The 24612-nt window shown below is 39.2% G+C and overlaps 1 protein-coding gene across 7 annotated transcripts in view; it reads left to right on the forward strand.

The window, feature by feature from the left end:
• LOC108242203 (receptor tyrosine-protein kinase erbB-4) overlaps window positions 1-24612 on the forward strand; it is a 315331-nt gene that overhangs the window by 208412 nt on the left and 82307 nt on the right. For all 7 annotated transcript variants that reach the window (XR_005232742.1, XM_025008210.2, XM_017426912.3 and 4 more), the window contains 7 exons: window positions 13605-13739; window positions 16129-16194; window positions 18945-19063; window positions 20564-20705; window positions 21287-21400; window positions 23132-23258; window positions 24399-24472. Coding sequence is in view for 6 of the 7 variants with exons in the window: in XM_025008210.2 (XP_024863978.1) it covers window positions 13605-13739; window positions 16129-16194; window positions 18945-19063; window positions 20564-20705; window positions 21287-21400; window positions 23132-23258; window positions 24399-24472 (777 nt within the window). In the remaining variant the exon portion in view is untranslated. The remainder of the gene's footprint in view (window positions 1-13604; window positions 13740-16128; window positions 16195-18944; window positions 19064-20563; window positions 20706-21286; window positions 21401-23131; window positions 23259-24398; window positions 24473-24612) is intronic.

Raw genomic sequence — 24612 nt, forward strand, 5'->3', positions numbered from 1 at the left:
TGTCGGGCTGAAGAGACTGTAGAGTGTGTGTGTGCTCGTGCACCGCAGGTGTCCAAACGCACACTCTGAAGAAACTTTTTTTTGCTTTGTTCCGTGTGCGTGTGAATAATAGCACACATTTCACGTTCTGATCGGAGCGGCTCGGCAGTTTCCACGCCGTCACGGCTCCCCCGGGCCCCGTTCACAGCGCTCTCTAAATTTCAGTTTTGATGTTGCTATCTTGAACAATTGCACCCAAACACAATTTCCAGCTCAATCTCGGAGGCAGACTAACTTGTCGGGGTAACTCCACTGTAAAACAACCTGTCACAAGCGTTGAGGAAAAACAACGCGGCACAGCAATTCTGAGGTTGTTTGCTCCTTTTCTGAGAGTGGCAATTTATTTGATGAGTGAGCCGCTTGACCTCTGGGTCAGAGGGAGCCATTAAAAAGCTCAGTGTAAAACTTTAAAAACACGACTCTTTCTGCTGATTTGTGACTTTTTTTAAACTTGACAGATTTTTAATTTTCTCCATTTACCAAGGTAAAAAAAAAAAACTCATTAAATAAAAACATGGCATTCCTTGAATGAATGCATGTCACCCGCTGCCTGTCATGTCATGTCATGTTCTGTTCAGAGATGATGGAGTTGTAGCCAGTTTGATGCAATATTTGGTACGATCTGTTAGTGCTTAGAGTATGTGTTGTGCATTACTGTCAGCTACTACCACATCAGATTTTAGCTCAGTATCTGTGAAACTGACCCATTTACTGACAGACATTTCTGCGTTTTCTTAGTTCAGTCGAAAGTTAATCAGTTGTAGACGCTAGCCTAATGATTACTTACATACAGTTCTGACCCCAATAGCTAATGCCTAGATTTGAAGCAAAGATGTTGCAAAACGTAAGGTGCTTAAAGTATATGTTGGGGACAACTCTCAGCTACTACCACACCAAACTTTAGCTGAATATCTGTAGAATTCACTAAGATATAGGCGTCTTTGTCTAAGCCCAAGTCATCTATGGTGGCCATTTTGAATTGTCTAGACTCTAAAAGATGTACACCCAGCAATTATTTTTGGAAAGTTAAATTAAAATATATTTTGTGGTTTGAGAGATATTTTGCAAACAGAGTTGATTCCATTAGTTAATAGTTAATGCTCAGAGTTTATGCTGGGTGTCAGTCTCAGCTACTACAACACCAAATCTGTAAAATCAGCTGATTTATGCTTATTTTTGTCTTTGCTAAGGTTGATTAGCTGTGGAAAAGTTAATCAGTTGTCGATGTCAATCCATTGACTGCTTTTGGAAAGTTTCATTAATCGCACGGGCAAAGCCATTATCACTCCGCCCTGGGCGGCGGGTAATCCCTAAATTTTGATCCAAACAAACCGGTGATTGCGTGTGTGGTAACAAACCCGAATCTCAGGACCTCCTCTCACACATAAGTGTTGATCGTGCCATTGGTTACTGTTATTAGTATTCAGCAGCCCTCTTGTGTGTTTGGCCGGCTCTTTTGTTTGCCCGTGCTGATTGGAGGGCCTCTGCTTAATTTAGATGCAGGGAAGCGGTGACAGAAGAGGGCTTATTAGGACTCTGAGCCCATCCGGCCTTTAAGTGCAGAGTCTCCAACTCCATTTTCATTTGCCTCCATTATTGAATTTGCTGCCTTCTCATTCACCGTGATTGCATTTTGTGTCACCCCTAAAAAAAATAATAACAATAAGGATAAAGAATTCACCAGAAGATACTGCGGCCCTCAGAAGGGAGGTTTACTAAAGTATTCACTCCCCCTTAAGCAAAAATACAGGTTTGTCTCAATGAGCGTCTTGCCTTTATGGTCTTGGGATGTGTGTATGTGGTGGGTATGACTCTCAGCTACTACCACACCAACTTTTAGCACAATGTGTGGGAAATCGACTGAGATCAGGCCGTTTGTCTTTGCTAAAGTTGGTTAGCTAACATTATCACCCTTTTGCCTTGGCGTGATATTTACACAGATTCTTAGATTGAGTCTGGACTGACTATATTTAGCTCTGTCCATTTTTCCCTCGACTCAAACCAATTTCACAGTCCCTTTTTGATGAAAACATCCCCACATCATGATGCTGCCCCCACCATGCTTTACTATGGGGATGGTGTTCTAGGCATTTTTAATGGCGTTGGGTTTGAAGTTGCCCTTGATGAACAAAAAGATGTTTGGGGAATAAATGCAACTACTTTTGCAACCCAATGTGCACCATTAAAGTAAAGATTTATAAAATACTTTAAATCAAAGTTTTAATTAGGTGTTAACATTTTTTGTGACTATGATTACTGAGCCTGTTTTTGTGCGCTTAGAAGACTGAAATGGACGGGTGGAGCAGGAGTGGGCGGAGGAGAAGGGGGCGGCAGGGATTCATTTAACGTCCATTGATGCTTTATAAAAAATGTCATCTCCGCCTCCACCTCCTTCAACGCCTACGCAGCTTCCATCATCTCCTAAGGTGAAGCATTTTCATCAGGATTCATAGGAAAACAATATCATTCGAGACTGCAAAAATTTAATCGGGGGGCTTAAAACACAATTACGGTTATCAGAGAGGACACGGCTGCCGTGTTCCAGAACGTGGCGGAGGAGGGGGTAGGGCGCGAGAAGATGGAGGGGGACCTCCCCCGCTCCGTCTGCACCCTATTGCCCCTCTCCCATTCGTCACTGAGCACAATATCTCCGCGCCTGGCAGAGCTAATAATGGAGAAGTGGGGGAAACGGGACTCAGGAGACCCACCTCCGCCTTGCCGTGAAGATCAGATAAGTTCTTCTGAAGCCGGAGGCCCCCCCGAGCCACAGTGGATTGTGCTTGTAAAGATTGTATCATTTATAAAACGCAGCATACCCCTTTTGACAGCTTTTTAGGTGTGAATAATGCGGGTCTTAAAACCGTGCAGCTGCAGGAGCAGAGCGTTCCTTCTACTCGCTTTGCACTTTGAAAAGTTCATTTCATTTCGGCCACTCGTACTTCTCTTGCTCACTTTTTTTGTGCACCTCAAGGCAAACTGCTTCCTCTTTTTTGTCTCTATTGTCTTGCAGCCATTTATCTACCAGAGGCTTGTTTGCAGTCTGAAGACGTTACACTTATAAATGAGGATTTGAGAAGTCATTTTCACTTTAGCAGCTACTTTCTCACCAGCCTAATTTCCTTTTTTTTTCCTCTTTAAAGTAAACATGCTTGGAGGCACTGTACAACGAAGTACTTTACAATTACACACAGAGTTTCCTCAGGGACCTGCTGCTTGTTTTCCAGCCGAGTCATATGTTTACCTCAAATTGTGGGGTTTCTCAGCGTAAACTGGCTGAGCAGAAAAAGACATGACTTTGTTTTAATTATGGGCAATTTGAGCCTGGTGAGATTTTTCAAGTGCGTGCATGCACAATGTTCCCGATACGCATTTCGAAAGGGTATTTTTCAGCGCTCCTTATGCTGCAGTATTTGAAAAAAGGAGAAGATTTTCCAGGTTTTTCCCCAGATTTAGACATCCCAGGGAATTCACCCAAAGGTCAGACCATGCACTGCTTAGAGAAATGACAAAAACCTCAAAAGCGTAATCTCAGACTCTACAGTTCTCAGTTACACTGTAAAAACAAACTGTTGCAATTAAACCTGTAAAACTGGTGTAATATTTAGCATTTATTTTATTTGGGTGGATTAGAACTAATATTTTCCGGTTAAAATGATTTAAATATAACAGCTAAGTCACACCTGAATAAACTAGTTAAAATTCAAAATTTTACTTTTGTAGTTTCCTAAACAAATTTTTTTTATTTACTCAGTTAAATCAAATACACACTTACTAACTATTTATACTTGTAACTTCTCAAATATCTGTCAAGTTTGAACTATTGTTTGCATCATTTTAGGTAAATAAATTAGATAAACTGTTTAAAATTGGTGTCCCTCAATAAGTTTAAATTCAAACAAAATATAATTAGTCAAATTAGTAAAAATCTAATTTGCTTTCACTTTAAATATGAGACAATATTTATGCTTTATATTATTTTTTTAAGATGGTAAAACACATTTTATACAAAACACCATTTGCACACAGCTCTAGCACATTTCACATCCAAGTATTTCTTTATATTTCTGCCAAAATAATAGTGTAATTGGAAATGGCACCAAGTTATCAGATGTAAAGGGTATAAAGTATAAATTTCTTACACTACAAGAAATTTTAACCACAAGATTTATGACAGTTGCTAACTTTCACACTACTTTAATTGATTTTATTTATCATAAGGAGACTTATTAATCTGTTGGACACAGAGGACAACAAATGATCCATTGACCCAAAGGAAGGTAAACGCTGACATAAATGTTGATTTTGGGTGTTTCAGAAGCAATGTCTTAAATTAAATTTGACATTTTTTAGGTTGCAGTTGTTACTGAAAATAAATACTGAGTGTATAGTTCCAATTTGATCATGTTTTATAAATTTGCAAGCTAAAATACTTGATTAAAACTTATTTAATCCTTATGGGTAATACTTAATTCTGTTTAAAATCTCTTCGTAGAGTTTATCAGGTTGAAGTTGTAATTGAACTACAAGACTTCTGGAATGATGTCCTTTGGACAGATAAAACCAAGAAAGAGACGTTTACCCATAATGCACGGTGTCGTGTTTGGAGAAAACCAAATAAAGCGTGAACGCCTCTCACAAACTGCCAAGCACGGTGGTGGAGGGATGATGGTTGGGGCTTGTTTTGAAGCCACAGAACATCGAGTCGATCTCGGACACCCCATCTATTGACTCGTAAGGTGATCTTAGTTTTTCCACATACAGCATTTCCACTATTTGTTAATTGAATAAACACATTAGAATCTGTTGTTTTTGTAGACTTTAGGTTATATATGAACCATTTTAGAACCTAATAAAGACCAGATTTAGTTTTACATTATACTCCATGACTTGTATAATGGCACTGCTGATCCATTATTTGTGTAAAATATTCTTGTAACAAATTTTAAGGAGCCTAAAACAACAGAGAATTCAGAACAATGGAGACTTGTGGTATTTGTTAGTTTTATTCTGCTGTAAAGGCATTGCAACTTAAACACAGTTTTCCTGAACACACATCTGATTTTAAGCTCCAAATGACAAACTGAGCTTCAAGTTCGTTCCTCCGTTTCTGTGCCTTTTACTTCACTGGCACTCAGGCGAGTCGGTATTTTCCAGAGTTGCAGATTTGTTGTGTAATGTTCGTCGGCGCTCCCTGAAGAGGTTGCACTCTAAGAAAATGAAGGCAATTTGTTTCGTTCCCCAGTTCGCCACCTTCTGTCATGCCAGCTGACAGCACGGTGTCACGGGAGCACAAGGAACTGACGGATGTATACGCCTGACTAAAAAACACACAGTCGCACACAGACAGTAAGCCCGAAATAATAAAAAAAAATGTCTGTAAATAATTTTATCAGGGTTTTCACCTGTAACAGCCACTTGAAGACAATAAAATAGGACTTATTTAGTAGGTCGTACTGATTCCTTCAAGAAAACCCTTCAAATCTCAAAGGTTTTGTTCTTGACACAAACTAATCAGTCCTTTTCTCTTAAATTGTGCCAAATCTTTGTATCTTCATAGCTTCCTTCTGTGGGTCGTTCCTAATAAAAGACTACAGGAGATCAATTTTCTGTACTGTTAGGTTGTGCTCCAGTTGGGTTTTTGTTGCCCATACATGTATTTTTGTAATAAATTTGTTAATGAAGTAGCAAATAGCAGTTGAGCTTGTACACACACACACACACACACACACACACGGCACAAAAACCATTAGTCATAATGAATTGGTCAAAATCTTGAATGGTAGAAGCCATACACTGATTGAAGATAACCAGTCAGTACAACCCGTGTTCACTCGCTCTTCATGAATTTAGATAACTATTTTGTAATGGTGTCTTTTTCTTATTCTAACTTATCTGGTTAAATTAAGAAAAAACATTTTACCTACTTGGTTCAGTTTTGGAAAATATTGTGGCATTGTATGAAGTCCAATGCCCAAAAAAGTGATTATTGATGCAAAACTATGTAGTTTCAATCTGTTTTCAAGACTCTTTTAAAGCTAAAGGCTGCTTTTAATGTTATGAATCTTTACAAAATGGGTACGTATCGCACTATAAGACAATTTAACAATGTTCTGTAATGTGACTGCTTAATTAACAGCTGCTGGGAGTCTAATAACATTAGGATATACATTCAAAGGGAATAATTGCTGTGCAACAGATTTATAAAAAATATATGATTAATTTGCATTTCTTTTATCACTAGCTATAGCTAATAAAATTAATTTAACTCAGACAAAAGAAAACTACTTCATATTTAAAAATCTCTCTCCATGCTTTAAGAAATGTTTGATCATTTCTGACACATTAAATATCAAATTTTATAAAAAAGAATGAGAATAAAAGTCTTTTGTAAGTGATCTATGTGAAGAGAAACAAGCGCAATGTTTTAGAGCTCCTTGGATCTGTCTCTAAACTATTAGGTGATTATTTGGTATTTAAAGGGTTAAAAATAACAAACTTTGCCAATCTGGTGCTCTGAGCTGCAAGATGACTTCTTTATGCCTTATTTCTATGAACTCTGGAGGTACACAGTGGTTTTCATGTACATCTAAGAGTTTTCCTGTTTGTTTGCAAGTGTGTGACTCAAAAAATATATATATAAAAAAAAGAGAGAGCAGCCAACTGTGCAGTGAACGAGCGATCGTCTTGATTTCTTTGTTCCCTGTACTCAGCATGTCGATCCAGCGCCAGACTGAGAAAGTGCTCTTCTCAGAAAAGTGGGTGGGTGCAAGGTAGAGAAAGACAAGTATGAGGAGATGATCCTAATAAATACGAGTAGAATGGATCCTCTGGATGCTCCCAGCTTCGGTTGTGTAAAATGTGACACACCCGCCCCCCTAGACAAGACAATAATGGCAAATGCATGGACTCATCGGTTGAGGACTTCTCACTGTTACAGCCTTATCCATCAGCATAATTAGGGAGAGGAAGAAGTGGCTAGCAGCACTGATGAAAGCTCATCAACAGGCTTCCTTTAGAGCTCCGGTCACTGATTGGTGCTTGGGACATTATTGCCTAGAAACTGCTTCAAAAAGGAGACTGTGTTCTGCTGAATGATGACAAAATGAACCCAATTTGTTTGTGAAGGCGGCCTGGTGCGCATATGATTTTTACTTCCTTAACAATCTGTTCTCGATTCAGAGGAACAGGCTAATAAGATGCACAGCACTAATTAATACTCTGCTGCTCCTGCCTTCAGCTTCAAAACAACCCCTGTACTTGTGCTGCGCTTGTTTTATAGCTTAGCATAATGATTTTTTTTTTTTAAAACACGGTAAAGTTGAGTTTTTCTACACTTCTGTTATTGCTTTTATTATCATGTTAGGGTGACCAAGTTTCCCCTCTTTGTCTCACAAATTTCAGCTCATCGCTGCAAGGTAGACATTTTTCTGAGATCGCTTTTTATGAAGTGGTTGTGAAGAAAGCAGCAAAGACTCTGATTACAGGAGCTATGTTTAGTCTGTTTACCTCTGTGGTGTTTTATTTACCTCAGAGGTTACAATTCAGATTTGTGATTTGTCTCATACAATTTAAACTCTTGAAGTCAACCCAATTCAAGATGGCTGCCACAGCGAATCAGCCTTAGCCAACACAAAAATGGCTTAGAGGATTTATTATGCTTTGGCACAAAACAGAACAAGTTCAAATTGTGAGTTTGTCATAAAAAAATAATTTGATCTAATACTGGTTTAATATGTTTTTAGTTTTTTGTTTGGCAACACGCTCCATTGCACGGTTCAGCATCAGCTTATATCTCTAAATCAACATGACACTTTGACTTGGCAAGAATATTCTTCCTCTGTGACATCGGCAACCCTTTTTTTTCCTCAGTGCCAAGAGAGTTGTAGCAAAATGCTACACCAGAAGCAAAACATGACCTGACCATATGGCAGCGGAGCCCTTGTGCAAATAAAACAGCCATCGCTGGGAACTGTGTCATCCAGCAAAATCGCCTGGTGGCACCCAGCACTCTGGTTGGACACAAAGAAAAAGTCAGGAAATAGACAAACTAAACAATCATTGCACTTGAGACTTTATTCCAGTGACAGCTGGGAAATGTGCAAAGATCCTTATTGTGATGTAAAATAACAACCTAAAGGATATTTGTCTTATTTCATTAATGGAAGTAAATTATGTAATTTTGATCCCAAATATTAGTTAAATATGACATTAAATCGACTCTTTCAGAGATGAGGCTGGAAATTAATTTGACCATTCCATGTTCGTATGTGGAGTGTGCCCAGATGTGTACATCAAAATTTAAAAAATGTAGTGAAATTGTTGTGTAACAAAAACATATTGCAACTATTTCTGTCTTAATATATTCTGCAAGGCTGTTTTCATTTCAAACTTTTTCAAGATGATGAAAAAAAATTCAATATACATACATTGCTTTCTCTTTCCTAAAACACTAAGGCCAAAAACACAACCATTTTCTAAAAACTTTGCAAAATTTTAGCAAGTACAACATTTTTGAATGGAATGTGGTGAGGAAAAAAAAATGTTACCTAGTGGAAAACAAATAAACAAAACTGGAAACAAAATAATAAGAACACACAAAAATAAAGCAAAATGAAGAAAATCAGAAAATGGATCCAGTGTTAGATTGGTTTGTAGTTTCTAAAAGGTTTGGTTTTAGTTTTGTGTTTTCTAAATAAAACCCAGAAATTAGAACCACTCAGAACACACAACTACACAAGTGTTTATTCCTGTTTGAATTTAGTTTTGTAATTTTTTTATATTTTTTTTATTTTTGACACTTCAGGACTTCCGTACTTAAACTTATCTACAGCAAATTTAGCAGAAAGGAAATGTGGATTTGGAACAAAAGAGTGGGCATTTATTAAAAATTTGCACATCTTCCGCCTCCTTCACGGCAGTTTGATTCAAGATGGCCACTATAGCCACATTTTGTTAACTATTGAGGACAATCAGCTATTGTTGAATCAGATCTTAGCTCGATATCTCTAAAACTGACTGAGTTATAGTCAGTTTCCTGCTAAGTTTGATTCGCTTTGGCAGCCATCTTGAATTAGTTGGATTAGTCTAGATGTCCCTCCACTGATGACTCTGAGAGGTTTGTTAAAATCTTTCCAGTGGATTCAGCTCAACTTTTCTGCGAAACTGTAAAATAAGTTTTATGACTCTGGAAGACTTGGTGTCCCCTGTTTGGACGAACTGCAGAGTGGGCGATTTGTCTCCAAGCCGGCAGGTGGGTGGGGGGAGGGGAAGGGGAGTTGGAGACGGGTCCCTGGCATTTAAAAGAACATTTGAAGCCGTGCTGGGTGGGCTACTGAGAGACTGCCTTCTATAAAATACCAAAAATCGATTATATCTGTCGCACCTTAAAGGTCCCGAGTGGAAATGGTAGTTCATTTTGTCATTTTTGACTTTTTTTGCTATTTACCTTATCAAAGCTCCTGGGATGGTGAAGCCCATCCACCACTTTTTGTTAAGTCAATAATAACCCAAAAACCATTCCCTTATTTGCCAATAAATTTCTCCCTCTTTTCCTCATGGACCTCTGGCAGAACATATTTTCACTCTTTCTGTAAAATATCTCCATATCTTAGGTTATTTCTTATATTAAAAGTAATTTTTATCTTCCTACTCATATCATCAAATTTTTAAATTACCTGATTATTGCCAGTGTTTTATCTGTTAGCAAAATATCTCCTGAACCATTGAATGGATTGTAAAGAAACTCAAATGTAAATATTGGATGGACCTCTACAACTGATTCATATTTGGAGTCAACCAAATTAAAGATGGCCGCCACAGCTACGCAACCTTAGCAAACACAAAAGTGGCTTAAATTCGTTCAGTTTTACAGATGGTGAGCTAAAATTTACAATGGTAGTAGCTGGGAGTAGAGTCAAACATATTCTTTAAGCTTGACATTATGGTATTTTTAAGAATTGACCAAAATGGCTTCTCATCATAGGCATCAGGTGAAGTGCATTCATTCAAGGAATGCCAGGCCTTGAATACTTTTTGATAAGTTCAAAATGTTAAACTAGCATCAGGGTTTTTGTGCACTTCAAAATCCGTGCCGCCACAAATCCTCAGCCGCAAAAATATGAGAGCACATCTGCTGAATCTGTACTCTGACCTGAACTCAAACATTATTCAGAAACCTCAAGGCTTCTTTACGGTGTTCCACCACATAAAGACCGGCCGTTATAGTCCAGCTCGGCTGCGTTCGTCAAAGCCGGGAGTTCATTTCTGTCTGAGCGCCGTGGAGCCCTGATCCATCATCAAGTGTCCGGCCGCGCTGAAAGGAAGCTCGTCCCGAAGAAATGCCTTCTCTGCACCTTTACCACAACACAGTGAGTTGTGGAAATTGCCGGCTTTGTGAGGCTGCGTGGAAAAAGCGATGGAGGCGGCTGGTGCTGTGCGAGGATTTTTAGAGGAAAGCCTTCGATCTTGTCAGGGGGATTTCAGGGCAGCCGTGCTGTAATCTGTTGGCGTCTCCTGTCAGAAATGTTGAAACCGGCGTGTCAATAAATGGCTTCTCAATTAAAGGCAAAGCAGTCCTTAAAGGAATGCATATCACCCACCACCTTTAATGTCTGTTTTTAATGTAATGCTCAATATCTTGCAGGATCTCTTATATATTTTAGAGCATGTGTTTAGAATGACTCTGCTACTACCACACCAAGTTTTAGTTCAAGTTGGAGCCATTTTTGTGTTTAAGGTCAATTATCTGTGGCAGCCAACTTGAATTGGGTTGACTCTGAAAGCTAATCAGTTGTTTCTTAAACTCTGTCCTGTAGTTAAGGAGATATTTTGCTAACAAACAAGCCTGACTCCAACAGTTGTGACCAAGGCTTTAAGCTAAGAAGTTGTGCAAATAGTATCCATTGGGGATGACGCTCAGCTACCACCACATCAGATTTTAGCTTAACATCTGTAGAATTGACTGAATTACAGCCATTTTTTGTTTTTGTTTTGATTGCTTTGCTCTGGCAGCCATCTTGAATCGGGCTGACTCCAAAGCAAAATCAGTTACCAGAATGATTACTTCCTGAAAGTTTAATTAAAATTCATTCAGTAACTGATGAGACGTTTCGCTAACGGCACAGACAAACAAACAGACATGGGCAAAACCATTACTGCTTCTCCTTCAGTGGCGGGCAATAATTAAAATCATTGTTTGAATATAAAAAAGAGCTTATAATGGTTCCCCCTGCGCGATGCATGGATGTAAAAACGCCCTCTGATAAATCGCCCACAGTGACGGGAACATGATTACACGAAGCTGCGGCAGTAGACCATTCAGCAGGCAGACGAAGCGCCATGTCACCTCTAAGAGGCCTGTGAATAAATGTCCCTGTCTCTACCAAGGCCCACTTCCTTAATCAGGGTGTCGGATGGTAATGATTAGCTTCCTGCGTGCAGCGTCCCCAGCTTCTGAATCGTCCGCATAACTCACACGCTGTTAATAATCTGCTGGGAGAGACGATGCCCTTCTTTACTTTTCAGCTTATCCGCTCCTAATCTGAACCGCATTCCAACTTCTTTTTGAATTAAATTTCATTTATTATGACAAGTACTTTCCTGGAATCAGGCCATCCTTCATATTCAAGGATACATGGATGCAAGGTGATTGCATCTAAATCCCCTCGCAAGGTTTAACAATGCATCGGGCTGGAGCGCCAAAGAAACTGAGACACCGGCGGTGGCTCTTCTGCCTCAGGTCACGACTTGGGAGGGAGGTGGATTACAGAAGCCTCATTTTATCCGAGGTCCATGTCCAAAACCAGGATTAGTAACATGGAGGAGGATTAGAGTTTATTATCATACTCAACCGTCTGGCATCTGTTAAGGGCACTGGTCCTTGAAAAAAAGCATATTTTTGCTATTAACCAAATGCCGTCTAAGGATTCTGCTTTTGTCTTGAGTTGTGCAAGCTGTCTGTTTGATATAACCACATAAAACAAGTTGAGATTATTATTTTTCTATAGGTTGGTTTGATGATTTGGACCTGTCAAGAACCATGGAAAAGCCCTTCCAATAAATATCTGAGTGTTACAGTTCTCACATATTTATGATTTCCTCCACTGGAAGATGAGGCGATTTTGACCAATTTTTTAAATAAATGTGTGTGACTCCTGAATCAGGATTCATAACGATCGTGGTAATGTTTGCTTTTCTAAGCTTTTCGTCCAAGCTTATTGCTATTCACATCACTCACGTCTTCTGCCGGGGTCCCAGCGCCAAAACGTTATTTCTTTCATGTGTAATAAAACGATCTAATTGCAGTTTTTCTCTGTGTGTGTCTCTCCAGGTTGAAATGCTATTTCTACCTATGCAAATTCTACTACTGTTTATGCTAACAATACTAATGCTAAAACTACTATCATTTTGCTATTTCTCTAGTTATTATTCATCATCGGGGGGATTTTTAGACCTGGAGCTCCCGTCCAGGTGTCAAAAGTACAACTCCACTTCTCTAAATTGAGACCAGCTCCAGACACCCAAGATAACTCTTTGAGAGAAAATTTGTCTAAACTTTTATTATGAAAATGTTCAAAATTCAAGCTCCTTTATGAGGTTGCGAAGACTCCAACATGATCCAACTGGTCTCCAACAGTTTCAGCCCAGGCAGATACCATCTTTAGGCTGGACCCTTCAACCACGGTTAGGAGTAATTTTTTTTTTTTTTGCATCTTGAAGCCGTCCAATGACTGAAACTGTTTGGAGTCAATCAAGATGTCCTCCTTTGTTTATCCTGGGAGTTAAAAAGTAAAAATTGTTAAAATCCTAAGTGATGAAACCTATAGATTTGTTAAAGCCAAGGAAGGCCCAGTAGAGCATGGTCAGGCCTCAGTGTCCATCCCCGAGCCAACTGGGTTTCTTGAATGGTTTTTTTAAAGGTAAAACCAGAAGGGTAAGCTTATGATACTGATTTTTAATATGTCATAGCTGAAATACTTGGAGAACTTAGTATTTTCCAAGGCGGTACTCCTTATGAGAAGTTTCAGAACCACTGGTGTAAAAGATTTAAATACATCCAGATTCTCCTGAACACTTCAGCTTTCTGTCAGCTCCAGTTTACAAGTTCTGTTTTAATTAGCAAAACAAGTATCTGGTGTCTTTTTTTTTTTTTTTGGTCAGACTCATTAACTCTGCAGCTAAATGAAAGGATTTAATACTCGGCTCATGATTAGGAAATTATACGGGATGAATCCTTCTTAAAAGCCTTGCTGTTTAGCTTGCAGGAAAAAAAAAAATCCATTTACAATTTTTTTTTTTTTTTTTTTTTTGACTACTCTCTTTATGTAAACCATCAGTGTCTTTAGACGAGGTATTGAATTACTGCGTGCGTTTGTCAATAGCATTTATCTTCATGCTCAGATGCACTTCAAAGAACCCCGTCTGCAACACGGGACTCGGAGACAAAAGAACGATAAGAGTTAACCTTGAAGTATTGATTTTCTGCCATCATGTACATGTACTATAAATCCATTGCTATGTGCTCATTTCTCTTTCTTCCTTTTTTTTTCCCCCTTCTTCTTGTGCAGAGATCCTGAACGGGGGTGTTTATGTTGACCAGAACAAATTCCTGTGCCACGCCGACACCATCCACTGGCGGGATATTATCAAGAACCCCCAGGCTGAGCTGCTGGTGGTACCGTCCAACAACAGCAACAACGGATGTGAGTAAAGCCTGATCACGTCTTTGGTCTGTATCAGTCTGGTTTTCTGTGTCACCATAATACATAAACGGCACTCGTTAGCGCACGGCTTTGAAGGCGGGTGATGATGTTTTTGCCCATGTCTGTGTTTTTGTTTCTGTTTCTGTTAGCATAATATCTTATGAAGTACTATAGAAAGTAGTCACTAAATATACATCTATAGCTGAATAACTTTGGAGTCAACCTGATTTAAGATGGCTGACCGTTTAAAAAAAGCGAAAATGGCAATAAATTATCCAGTTTTACAGATATTGAGCTAAGATTTGGTGTGGTAGTAGCTAAGTATTGTTCCCAGCGCATACGTCAAGTACAACACATTGTGCAACATCCTTTCTTAAAACCTCAGCAATAACTATTGGAGTCATCGCTGTTTGTCCGATAACAAAATCAGCAACAATCCAATCATCTGCAGCTGGTTAACTTTTAGAATCAAACTGGTTAAAAGTGGCTGCCCCAGCCTGCTGACCTTAGAAAATTCTAAAATGTCTATAACTGAGGTAATTTTACAGATATTGAGCTAAAATTCGAAGTGGTAGTAGCTGAAAGTCGTTCCCAACACATACTCCAAGGTCTAACAGATGATGTGAAATATCGCACATAGTGGGGGGTTTTTTCAAGGTTTGACTAAAACTGTGATAACTCTGTCATTTCTCATCGTAAGATAAAGAAACGGTGACCTATATGACTTCTTTTAAGGAATTCTAGGCCTTTAACTTTTTTATGCACATCTGTCTGAATGTGTCTAAATGAGTGTTTGAATGTTTACAAATCCAAAAGGCTTTTTTGTCATTGTTATTATGCATTTCTCTATTTTTGATTTCATTCTTTCATACACGGGAAAGTGTGTGGTGCAAGTTTTGATTTGATGAAGCCCATCCGGTGGTGACTTTGGATGCAATTCAGACATTTTGATCGTTCCCCCAGAGGTCCGCACAAACACCGGCAGCGTCAACAGTGATGACCTATCCCCCTTTTTATTCACTCTGTTTGCCTGCCGGTGATTTGGAGGCTAAATCACAAAGCGTTAGATCAACGTGTGAACCTTCCTATTGTGGTGGGACGATCGTGGCTCCGCAGCGAGCCCCATGGAGCAGCTGTCCGCTGCGCTCTGTGTAAACCTCACTGGATCTGACAGCTGGTTTGATGTTGGCCACACTGTTTGAAAAGCAGGCGTCGCTGTCCAGCGGACATTTGGTGTCAGAAGAACTCCCGTAAACTTTTCTGCCCGTCTTTGGGTGAGTCTTTCGCTCGTTTGACGGGAGAGGCCTGGGAAAGTTTCTTCGGGCTTTCTGTGTGAGGACATCTGGGGGTCTAACGGGGACAGCAGCTACATCAAATGTCACCAAAAAACGTTTCCTGTTAACTTTCAGGATTAGCAAGAAACTTTAAAGTTTGTAAAGATTATCAGTTTTTCGGGAGACGGCAAAGATTTCAAACAAAGCAACTCCGTTTTAATTGACAAACTATATGAAATAATGAGGTGTTCCATGTTTTTAAACTGTCACCCACCACCTTCTTATATGAAAGTTTTAGACCAAGATCATCTCATGAAAAGTAAGTTAATGTTGTTTTGGTCAAATCTTGAAATCTCCAGCAATATTTTGAGATCTCGAGCAATCTCAAAATATGTGTTGGGAAAGACTCTCAGCCACCACAACAACAAATTTTATCTCTATATCTGTTTGTGAGATATTTTGCCAACAAATGAGCAAGCAAACGTTTTCACCCAACTTCTAGAAAACCAGTCACTTCGTTTAAAAACTCTTGGAGACACTGGAATACAAAATGTGTGAAACGTTGCTTTATTTTTGTTGATTAGATGTTGCCAGCGTAGGAGGAGGGGGTGAAAAAAAGCAACAAAGCATCGAGGAGGTGGGCCAAAGGAAAAAAAAAAATGATGGGAGTGTGTGGGAGTTGAGGTTGCCAAATTGAGGCCCGTTGCCTAGATGTAGTCGGTATTTAACATTAACGACCCCACGGTGGGAGTGGTTGGAGTGGCCGGGTGACAGTCTGCGGTTCTGTTCCACGTCCTCTGTAATTAACCCGTAGTCAATTAAGTCCTGATAATGGGCCACTGGCAGATGAGGGCTGTGAGCGCTCTGTCAGGTCCCACTTTCCATGTGAGCGCCTGACAGAAGGGAAAACGCGCCCGTGTTTCACACTTATGTGCCTCGCAGACCCCGAGCCGCCACCGCCACTGCCGCCGTCTTTTGTCTCAACAGCAGAGATGATTCGACAGACATGTCGCTGTCACCCGTCAGGGGGAAAACATGGGTGTTTAGCATGTAAGAAGGTATTGTGCCTCAGTGTGTCGTCGTATTAAAGCTGTGTTTGTTGGTGTGTTTCATAGGCAGACGCTGTCACCGCTCGTGTAACGGACGCTGCTGGGGCCCGCAGGAAAGTCAGTGTCAAACCTGTGAGTATTTAGTGTCCCTGGACCTCCACAGGCATCCCCACGTCAGAGTATTAGCAGAAGAAATACATTTAGTTGTTTGTTTTCCTTGTTTTTAAGGTTTGGAGAATAAAGTGGAAAGAATATTGGCAAGAAAAGTGTGAATATTACTATATAAAGCTGTTTTATTAAAAGAAAAAGTGTAATTATTGACAGAAAAGTTCATTTTGACTGGAGATAAGGTCTTAATTTTGACAAAAGTGTGAATATTACTGGAAAAAATCTAAATATTGATAAAAAAAAAAGTTTCAATTTGTTTGAGAAAAAAAAGCTGTTTTATCACAAAAAAAGTTGGAATTTACCAAAAGGGAGAAAAAAAGAGGCATAAGTATTGACAAAGTGTACATTTTACTGACAGAGAAGTCTAAATCTTGACAAAAGTGTGAATTTAGTCAATAGAAAAAGCATCAGTTTTATTGACACAAATATCAATTGTATTGATTTATAAAAAGTCACAATTTTGACTGAAAAAAGTTGCAATTTTACCAACAGAAGAACATTAAAAATTTCTATTTTTTGACAGAGAAAAGTTGCAGTTTCTTTCCAAATGTAATCAGAAGAAGGGGACTTGACCGTGCTCCTGAACCCAACTGGATTTATTTTGTTATCAGGCTGCTATTACTGAACCTGAGGGTTCTGGGTGCATTTTCACTGAATTAACTACAAAATACGTCATATTTTAACTGAAGCAGTTTCAGTCCTTCAAAATAAGAGTTTCAGATACAAGCACTGTTAAATACTGAACACTTTCTAATAACTTGGTGGTCTGATCTGCAGTATTTCTTACTGAAGAACAATAATGTCAGCTGTTTCCGTGAGCTGCAGATGTTTGGAGAGAGTTTTTGAGGTTAGCGCTCAGTGTTTGAGACTTTTTCTGCAGTTCGGTGCCAGGCTGGTAAAATCCAACCCTACCTCTGTGTTGGGAATAATCTCAGCACTGCCACCCCTAATAAACATTTCAGGGCTCTGTCACTGTCTTCATCTTTATATTTTATGAGCGAGTAGTTCCAGTACGAGATGTCTCTACATTGCAACACCTCATTGTGGTCATGCACTGAAACACCGCGGATCTTACATTCTCAGTGCACCTCTTACATTATGGCAGGGTTGTTAATACCACTGAAATCACAACGCCAGCTAAAAAAGAAAAAAAAGTAAGGAACACGGGATGTAATATTTCATTTGCCTGTATTTGACATGCATAACAAAGACAAAAAACTTTCAAAATAAAGCAGGAAGTGATGAAAAAAAGCAAAAACTATGACAATGGATAAAACTACATGTTTGTATCAAAGCTGAGGATTTTTGTTAAATCTATTTTTAGCTAAACATGGGGGGTCTTACAATAAGGTAGGAAATGATGTGTTAATATGATGTAAACATTATCCCCTATAATCTGTTTGGACATTATTAATTCTTAGTTTTGTGAGTGACTCTACCTTAAGATTTTCCAGTTTCAATGAATTCAGAAACAGAAATCAAAGAGAAGCTTTAAAAAAAATGCAATAATGAAAGTAGCATTCCTTAAAGGGATGCATATCACTCGCCACCTTGCATGTCAGAGTTTGAAATGAAGACCTTCTATGATCTGTTAGGGCTCAAAGTATGTGATGGAAATAACACTCAGCTACTACCTCACCAGATGTCAGCTCAGTGTCTGTAAAAACGACCGAGTTAGAGGCGTTTTGTTTGCTCAGGTTGATCGTCATTGTGGAAAGAATTAACACTTCTGTTGTTTTGCAACATTTTAACATGTTGTTGCTTCTTAATAAACTTCTTTTGTGTCTACTGACACAAATAGGCAGAAATGATCTAATCAGAAGCAGCATAAAGAAAAGAGCAACTCGAGAAACACCAGTTTTTAGTTTAATTACGTGGATTTCTTTTTTCTTTTTTTTCTCAGACTAATACAAGCTAATATGCAGAGTTTTGTTTTGTTTTTTTTTCCACTTTGGCATGATTATGTCTGCAGCTACAGAGAGTGTGAACAGGAGTTTTTATTGGCGCTCCTGCTGACGTGTTGGCTGCTTTATTTCCTCCAGTTTGCGGGGAGATGGTTCTTCAACTTTAATACAAGAAGCAAATTCATATTTCACTGACAATACTTATATACACCAGCTTCCTTTATTGCTTTTAAATAAAAAATGCAGAAAACAAGTAAACATTGTTCCCCTAGCGTTGGTATGGCAACAAATAAAGAAAGGCCTCCAGAGGACGGGGACAGTTTGGAAAACCACTTGACAGAAATCGCCCATTGTCTAAACCCAGTGCAATCCAGTACAACTGGATTTATTCTTCATTTTCTCCAAATTAAATCTTGGGTAAACCAGCTAAATTTCCCCCAGCAGCAACGTGCCGCCTCAGATTTGTACCTGCCAAACTCAATTCTCAGCTGCAAGTCACTGAGCTAAATCTGGAGCATGAGAGACTCGCTCAAGGACAGCTGTAGAGCAGGTGTTGTGAGAAAGGAAAGTGCTTGGTGGGTTTTTTTCAAAGAGTCTGGTCTGGCTATTCAAGCCGGCACCTACATGCTTAGAAGTCCACGTGTCCGACCTTTCGGTTGCTGGAGCTCCGAATTTCGTTCGAGCTGAATTTCTGGCGATCAGCTCCAGCTCGAGATGAAGGTTGAGGGTGGTGGTATTGTCTCTTTTATGAATGTGTGCGAACACTTGTGTCAGACCTTTGAAAATTTGGTCTTTTCTCTTCCCGGGCAGTGACAAAAACAGTGTGTGCAGAGCAGTGTGACGGCCGATGCTTCGGGCCCTACGTCAGCGACTGCTGCCACCGTGAGTGCGCCGGCGGCTGCTCCGGCCCCAAAGACACAGACTGCTTTGTACGTCTGCACCACACAAAACACACTTATATCTTCTTTTCTCCTCTGACTTTGTTTCAAAGCAGATTCAGCATTAACACTATTCTTGTTTGTTTTCGATACATTATTAGGGATCGAACCACCTCTGCAGCTTTAGCTGTTCACCAGACAGAACATTCAGCTAATGCTGTAATTTCTGATTTTGTAACATTTATAGTTTTCAGAATATTTCACTTTATGATAGAAATGCACTGAGATCGCTTTAGTTCTTTCAACAACATTGTTCTCTTTGAAATCTGCTTCAGGACACTAGCTTGGTTTTTGTCGTCCTTTGCTACTTTTCCTTTCTAGCTAAAGTTAAACTTTTCGACATGTCCAGAACAGAACCAGACCTTTTTTTTAATGCAGTGGCCCCTGAGGGCCTTAAGATCATCAACATCCAATATTGACTTTCTGCTTTGACCTCAGAGATTTCAACATATTCTTTAAATCTTTTGATATTGTGAACCGTAGATGATGGGAGACTCAAAGTCTTCCCAGTTTTCTGTTGAGGAACATTGTTCAGAAATTGTTTCACTGTTTTTAGTCAGTTTTTCTCAGCCCGGTGAACCTCTGCCCATCTTTACTCCTGACAGATTCAGCCTCTAAAATGCTCTTTTTATATCAAGTCCTCTTACTGACTTGTTATCAATGAACTAAATTTGTTTAAAATGCTCCTTCAGCTGTTTCTTATTCGTACACCTTACTTTAACAGCGATTTCTTGACACTAATGATACAATTTCTTAGATAAAACATTTGATATGTTTACTTTTATCCATTGTGAGTAAAATGTGGGTTTATGAGATTTTCTAATCGTTGCATTCTGTTTTTTATTTACATTTTACGTAACATATCAACATTTTCTGAACTGGGGTTGTATAACACAATAGCTCCGTTCTACATGTCCGCAACTTGTGTGCAACATGTATTTGCTTTCTCTCCTCCTCTGAAAGTGATGCACTTTATTTACTTGCTGATAAATTGTTCATCATTATACGGGGCTGTAAAAGTCTGCAGCGGTAACCCCCTTCAAAGAACAAATTGGTGATTTGGTGTTCCAATTAATATCGTTTTATCACCTCAAGTTCTTCCCGCATTACAAACTCATACTTGGTGACAGAGATGATATTGCTGTTGTAATTCACCAAAAGGCTCATCCAATTCAATTACTGCCATTTCAGACTATGGCCACGCACGACAAGATGCTTAAAGGGTTTATAGGAAAACATTACACTGTTTACATCATGGCTGTGGATCAATGGCTTCAATTTTTCTCCCATTTGGCATCCAGAGAGACAAGGAGCAGCTGCCTGATTCGCATGTCGTAATCCCACGTAAAAATGAAATGCTGCTGTAATACTCTCTCAGTCACAGTGACTTATGCCTGAAATTGCCCCCTCTCGTCACCACCTCAATTCCACACACCCTCGAGAAGCAGCCTCCTGTCCTGTCCGCTGACTGTACTCTTGTGCTCTCTGCAGGCTTGCACCAATTTCAATGACAGCGGAGCATGTGTGACCCAGTGCCCTCAGCCGTTTGTGTACAACCCTACATCTTTCCAGCTAGAACACAACCCCAAAGCCAAGTACACCTATGGAGCCTTTTGTGTCAAGAAATGTCCCCGTAAGTCTGAGGGAACAGTACAATTTAAACATGAAGTAGATACTCAAAAGGATGCTAATTAAGGTTCATTGAAGAAGCATTTATCCTCTAATCTATCCTGAAATGAGACTCCAGACAATTATTTCAAGACAAGATAAATGGCTCTAACCTAAACAAATTGTGTATCTCAATCAGCTAGTTGCTACGCCATCTGCTTCAACTTCTGGCAGCAGAAAAAACAAATCTTAGCTCTTGCTTTCACGGTTATGGAGTTGGAGAGCGGCAGTAATTAACAGAGCATGCATTAAGCTGCATCAACAGATTGCATTTTCAACATCATCAGATGAGCAAGTTGTTGTTGTCCAAAGCTGCTAGCAAGACCAAATTTATTCACCCGCTTTCCTAGCAACAGCCCTCAGTCATTAGTTCTGATGTTTGTACAAATGTAATTAAATTATAGTAATATCAGCATGGCCCTTCTAGAATATAAGTTTTATGAATAAATGCTGCATGTCGAATTTCACTTTTGTAAATTTGAAAATCTCTGAGATGTCCAACAACTGAAACCGGTGAGTACTTCTAACTGCTTTTGCTTTTGGCAGATAATTTTGTGGTGGACCACAGCTCCTGCGTCCGAGCATGTCCCAGCAACAAGATGGAAGTGGAGGAGAACCGAATCAAAATGTGCATCCCTTGCACCGACATCTGCCCAAAAGGTGAACAATGTGGTGTTCTTGCATAACAGCAGTATAGTCTGGGAAAGTGGATTCCATGTTGTCTTTAACGTCTGACTCTTTCTCCTCTGTAGCATCTTTCATGTCAGGTACCGGACCTGTCTTGTATATTCCTGTGGCTTATTTGGAACAGTTTGCCTCTAACTGTTTTGTGTTTAGCATTAAGATTAAGATTCCCCTTTACCAGAGAACAGGGGCCTAACCCCTAACTCTGTCTGAAATACCTGATTTGAACAATTAACAAGTGTGGCCAAACAGCTGTACCAATATTGTTGTCTGCCATTGGAAGTTTGGTAGTTTCTAACTCCAATCATTGATCTGTTTTTGCAACTTCTTCTATACCTTGCTGCAAATATGGACTCAATATAGACAAATTCTTGCATCAAGTGTCATGTTACTGATATTCTAAAGTACAGTGCAAGCAGAAATTTCTCATAACCTGAGTTGCATGTGAAAAGGTCTACTAAATGAGAGATTTTAGACCTATCCACATTTATTCTAGGTAGAACTGTTTATGTAGTTGAAATATTTTAATCTAACTTATGCTAACATTAGCAATACTGGATCAACAGTAAGCCACAGGAATTATTTTAAAAGCTTAAAAAAAAAAAGTACTTCATCTTTGTTAGATTTGCTTCTCATATGTCCTTAAATACTGCTGATTGCAGCTGCCCTTCCCCCCAGTGTCAGAGATAAAACCACACCTGACCCTTCTATCTTGTTTGCAAGCTTAATGTCATCTAGATCACAAGTTCTCAGAACCTTCTATTTTCTTCCTTTCAGCTTTATTCAGATAAGACTCGTGTTCAACTTCAGGTTTTTGTTTTTTTTTTTGTATATTTTTTGCCTTTTTCCTCCTAATAGAGCTGTGCAAATCAGTGCATATTACTTTCTGGAGGACAAGTGTGGCATAAATGGAGGTCACATGCTTGATCCCAACATCAGTCGGCATGTTAATTAACAGAAAATAGTCTCCTAATGAGAAACTGCTACCTGCTCAGTAATTACAAGTCGCTTTGCTACAAGAGCATCAGCTAAATACCTAAAATGTCTGATGTGGAATTAAACTACATTAGTTCAATAGAAAAGATTAGCCCCTTCATCATATTGTTCTCACAACGGTAACTGATTTGCCCTTTCTCTTCGGAGGGAAGGCAATAATGTTTTCCTTCAGGCTCCACATATTGGCTGTGGCATCCATTGATTGGCTAATCTCTCGATTACATCGTCACGTCACAGGGAGGGGTTAATGAGGGATAGCCCAAGGAACTGTGGGAAATGATAACAAATTAACATTTCAGATATGGAATTGGCTGGTATAAATCACTATCAAATACTAGTTATACCACTTAATGCCAGCCTTATTCATCATCCCCTTTTGCTTGTGTCAGAAATACTCGGCTCACACTAGACTGCAAGTGTAATTAATGCAGATGTAATGAATTCATTATAGAGAGGAATTGGATGTAGATTGGCCTGCGCTTTCATCAAAAGAATTCAAACGCCTGGAGAAGGGCCATGGCCTTGCCTGTGCACCAAAGGACTTTATTTTCACAAAAGAGAACAAAAAAAAAAACATTGCAGTGAAAAATGGCACATGGCAGCAGCTCAACACGAGGCCTCTGCTGTACAAGGACTTTTTGGACAGACAGTTGTTATCAAATGTAACCGAAATTAACATGATCTGAAACTGCGTTTTTTTGTTTTGTTCAGTGTGTGACGGCATCGGGACGGGCAGCCTGCTGACAGATCAAACAGTGGACGCCAGCAACATAGATAAATTCGTAAACTGCACAAAAATCAACGGCAACCTCATATTTCTCATAACTGGAATTAAAGGGTAGGTGACCAAATAAAGGTTTTGCAAAGTACTTGCTAAGTGGGAACTTACTGGATCTCTTGGAATATATTGATGTTTTGTTCTAAGTTTGAGCTGTAGTTGCTGTATGTTTGCCTTACATTGACTGTTTTTTAATGAACCACCTTCTTTTAATCCTTTTTTTTTTTAAATTGTTTTTCAAAAATACGCAGGCTGGTTTTAACGTATGGGGATCTAAAATTATACCAGCCCAACAGCCTTTGACATCAACATCATTCTCAAGGAGATTTGTCATCAAGATGAAATAATTACATTATTTTCCTGCAGTGTTTGCTTGGGTGAAGGCAAGACAGTCTATGCTTAAACACATATCCTCACGAGTTATTTATCTTATTACACTAAAGGTTGTCATAACCTCAAGATAAGAAAGCTTGTTGGGATGTAGAATTCAATCAAAAAGGGTTTCTTTTTAGGCAATTCAGGCTGAAAATGTCACAATGAGGAACAGTTAGACAACAAAGATCATCTCTTTGGTGTCATGACCACGTTAGTGTTCGATGTAACACAGCAACCAGTGGTTTTTCAAGCCTTAACAAAATAAATAAAGACATATTGAGGAAATAATAGACTGGTTTCTTCAGATTACGAGATGAAAACTAGCTTGGTTATCTCTGATGGAACAGTCAGCTTATGATTGCAAGAAAATCATTTCAAAATTTGGAACTGCACACGTGGCTTTTTGTGTTCGCAGACACTCAGAATTCATTGAACCTTCAATCAAAAAGAAACCCTTATTTTTCTACAAATTTTTTTTGCAAATTTCAGTCCTCGTCTCCAACAGTCTCAGCCCAGTAAAACACAACCTCAAAGAACCGCAGACATGTTTGGCGTCACTGCTAAATGATCAGATTGTGTACAATGTCTGCATCTCTGACACAATCCTCATTTTATCATTTATTCAGGAGCCATTAGACAAACGTAGTTCTTTAACCAGTTCTAATTGATGTTTTCACACAAATGGAGAGTAATTAAAACATTTCTGAACTTTGGTCTGATAGCATTCACGTTTATGATGATTTCTGCTGTTAACTATTGTCAAATGCTCCAAGAATCATATCCTACACCTGTTAAATGTAACGCTGTTGTTTCGTTCTTCCTCAGGGACATGTATCACGGCATTGGACCTATGGACCCTGAGCGCCTTAATGTTTTCCGCACTGTGAAGGAAATCACAGGTGAAATTTACTTACTCGTGCAGCCTTGGAAACACGAACTGAACAAACATGTTACTGCATGTTGTGTGTGTGTCTGTGAATTATTTGGCTGTGGAGCTACTAGATGAAATCTCGAAGATGAAAGCTGATTTTTGTTTGCG

This window comes from Kryptolebias marmoratus, linkage group LG23 (assembly GCF_001649575.2).
Source record: "Kryptolebias marmoratus isolate JLee-2015 linkage group LG23, ASM164957v2, whole genome shotgun sequence".
NCBI lineage: Eukaryota > Metazoa > Chordata > Actinopteri > Cyprinodontiformes > Rivulidae > Kryptolebias > Kryptolebias marmoratus.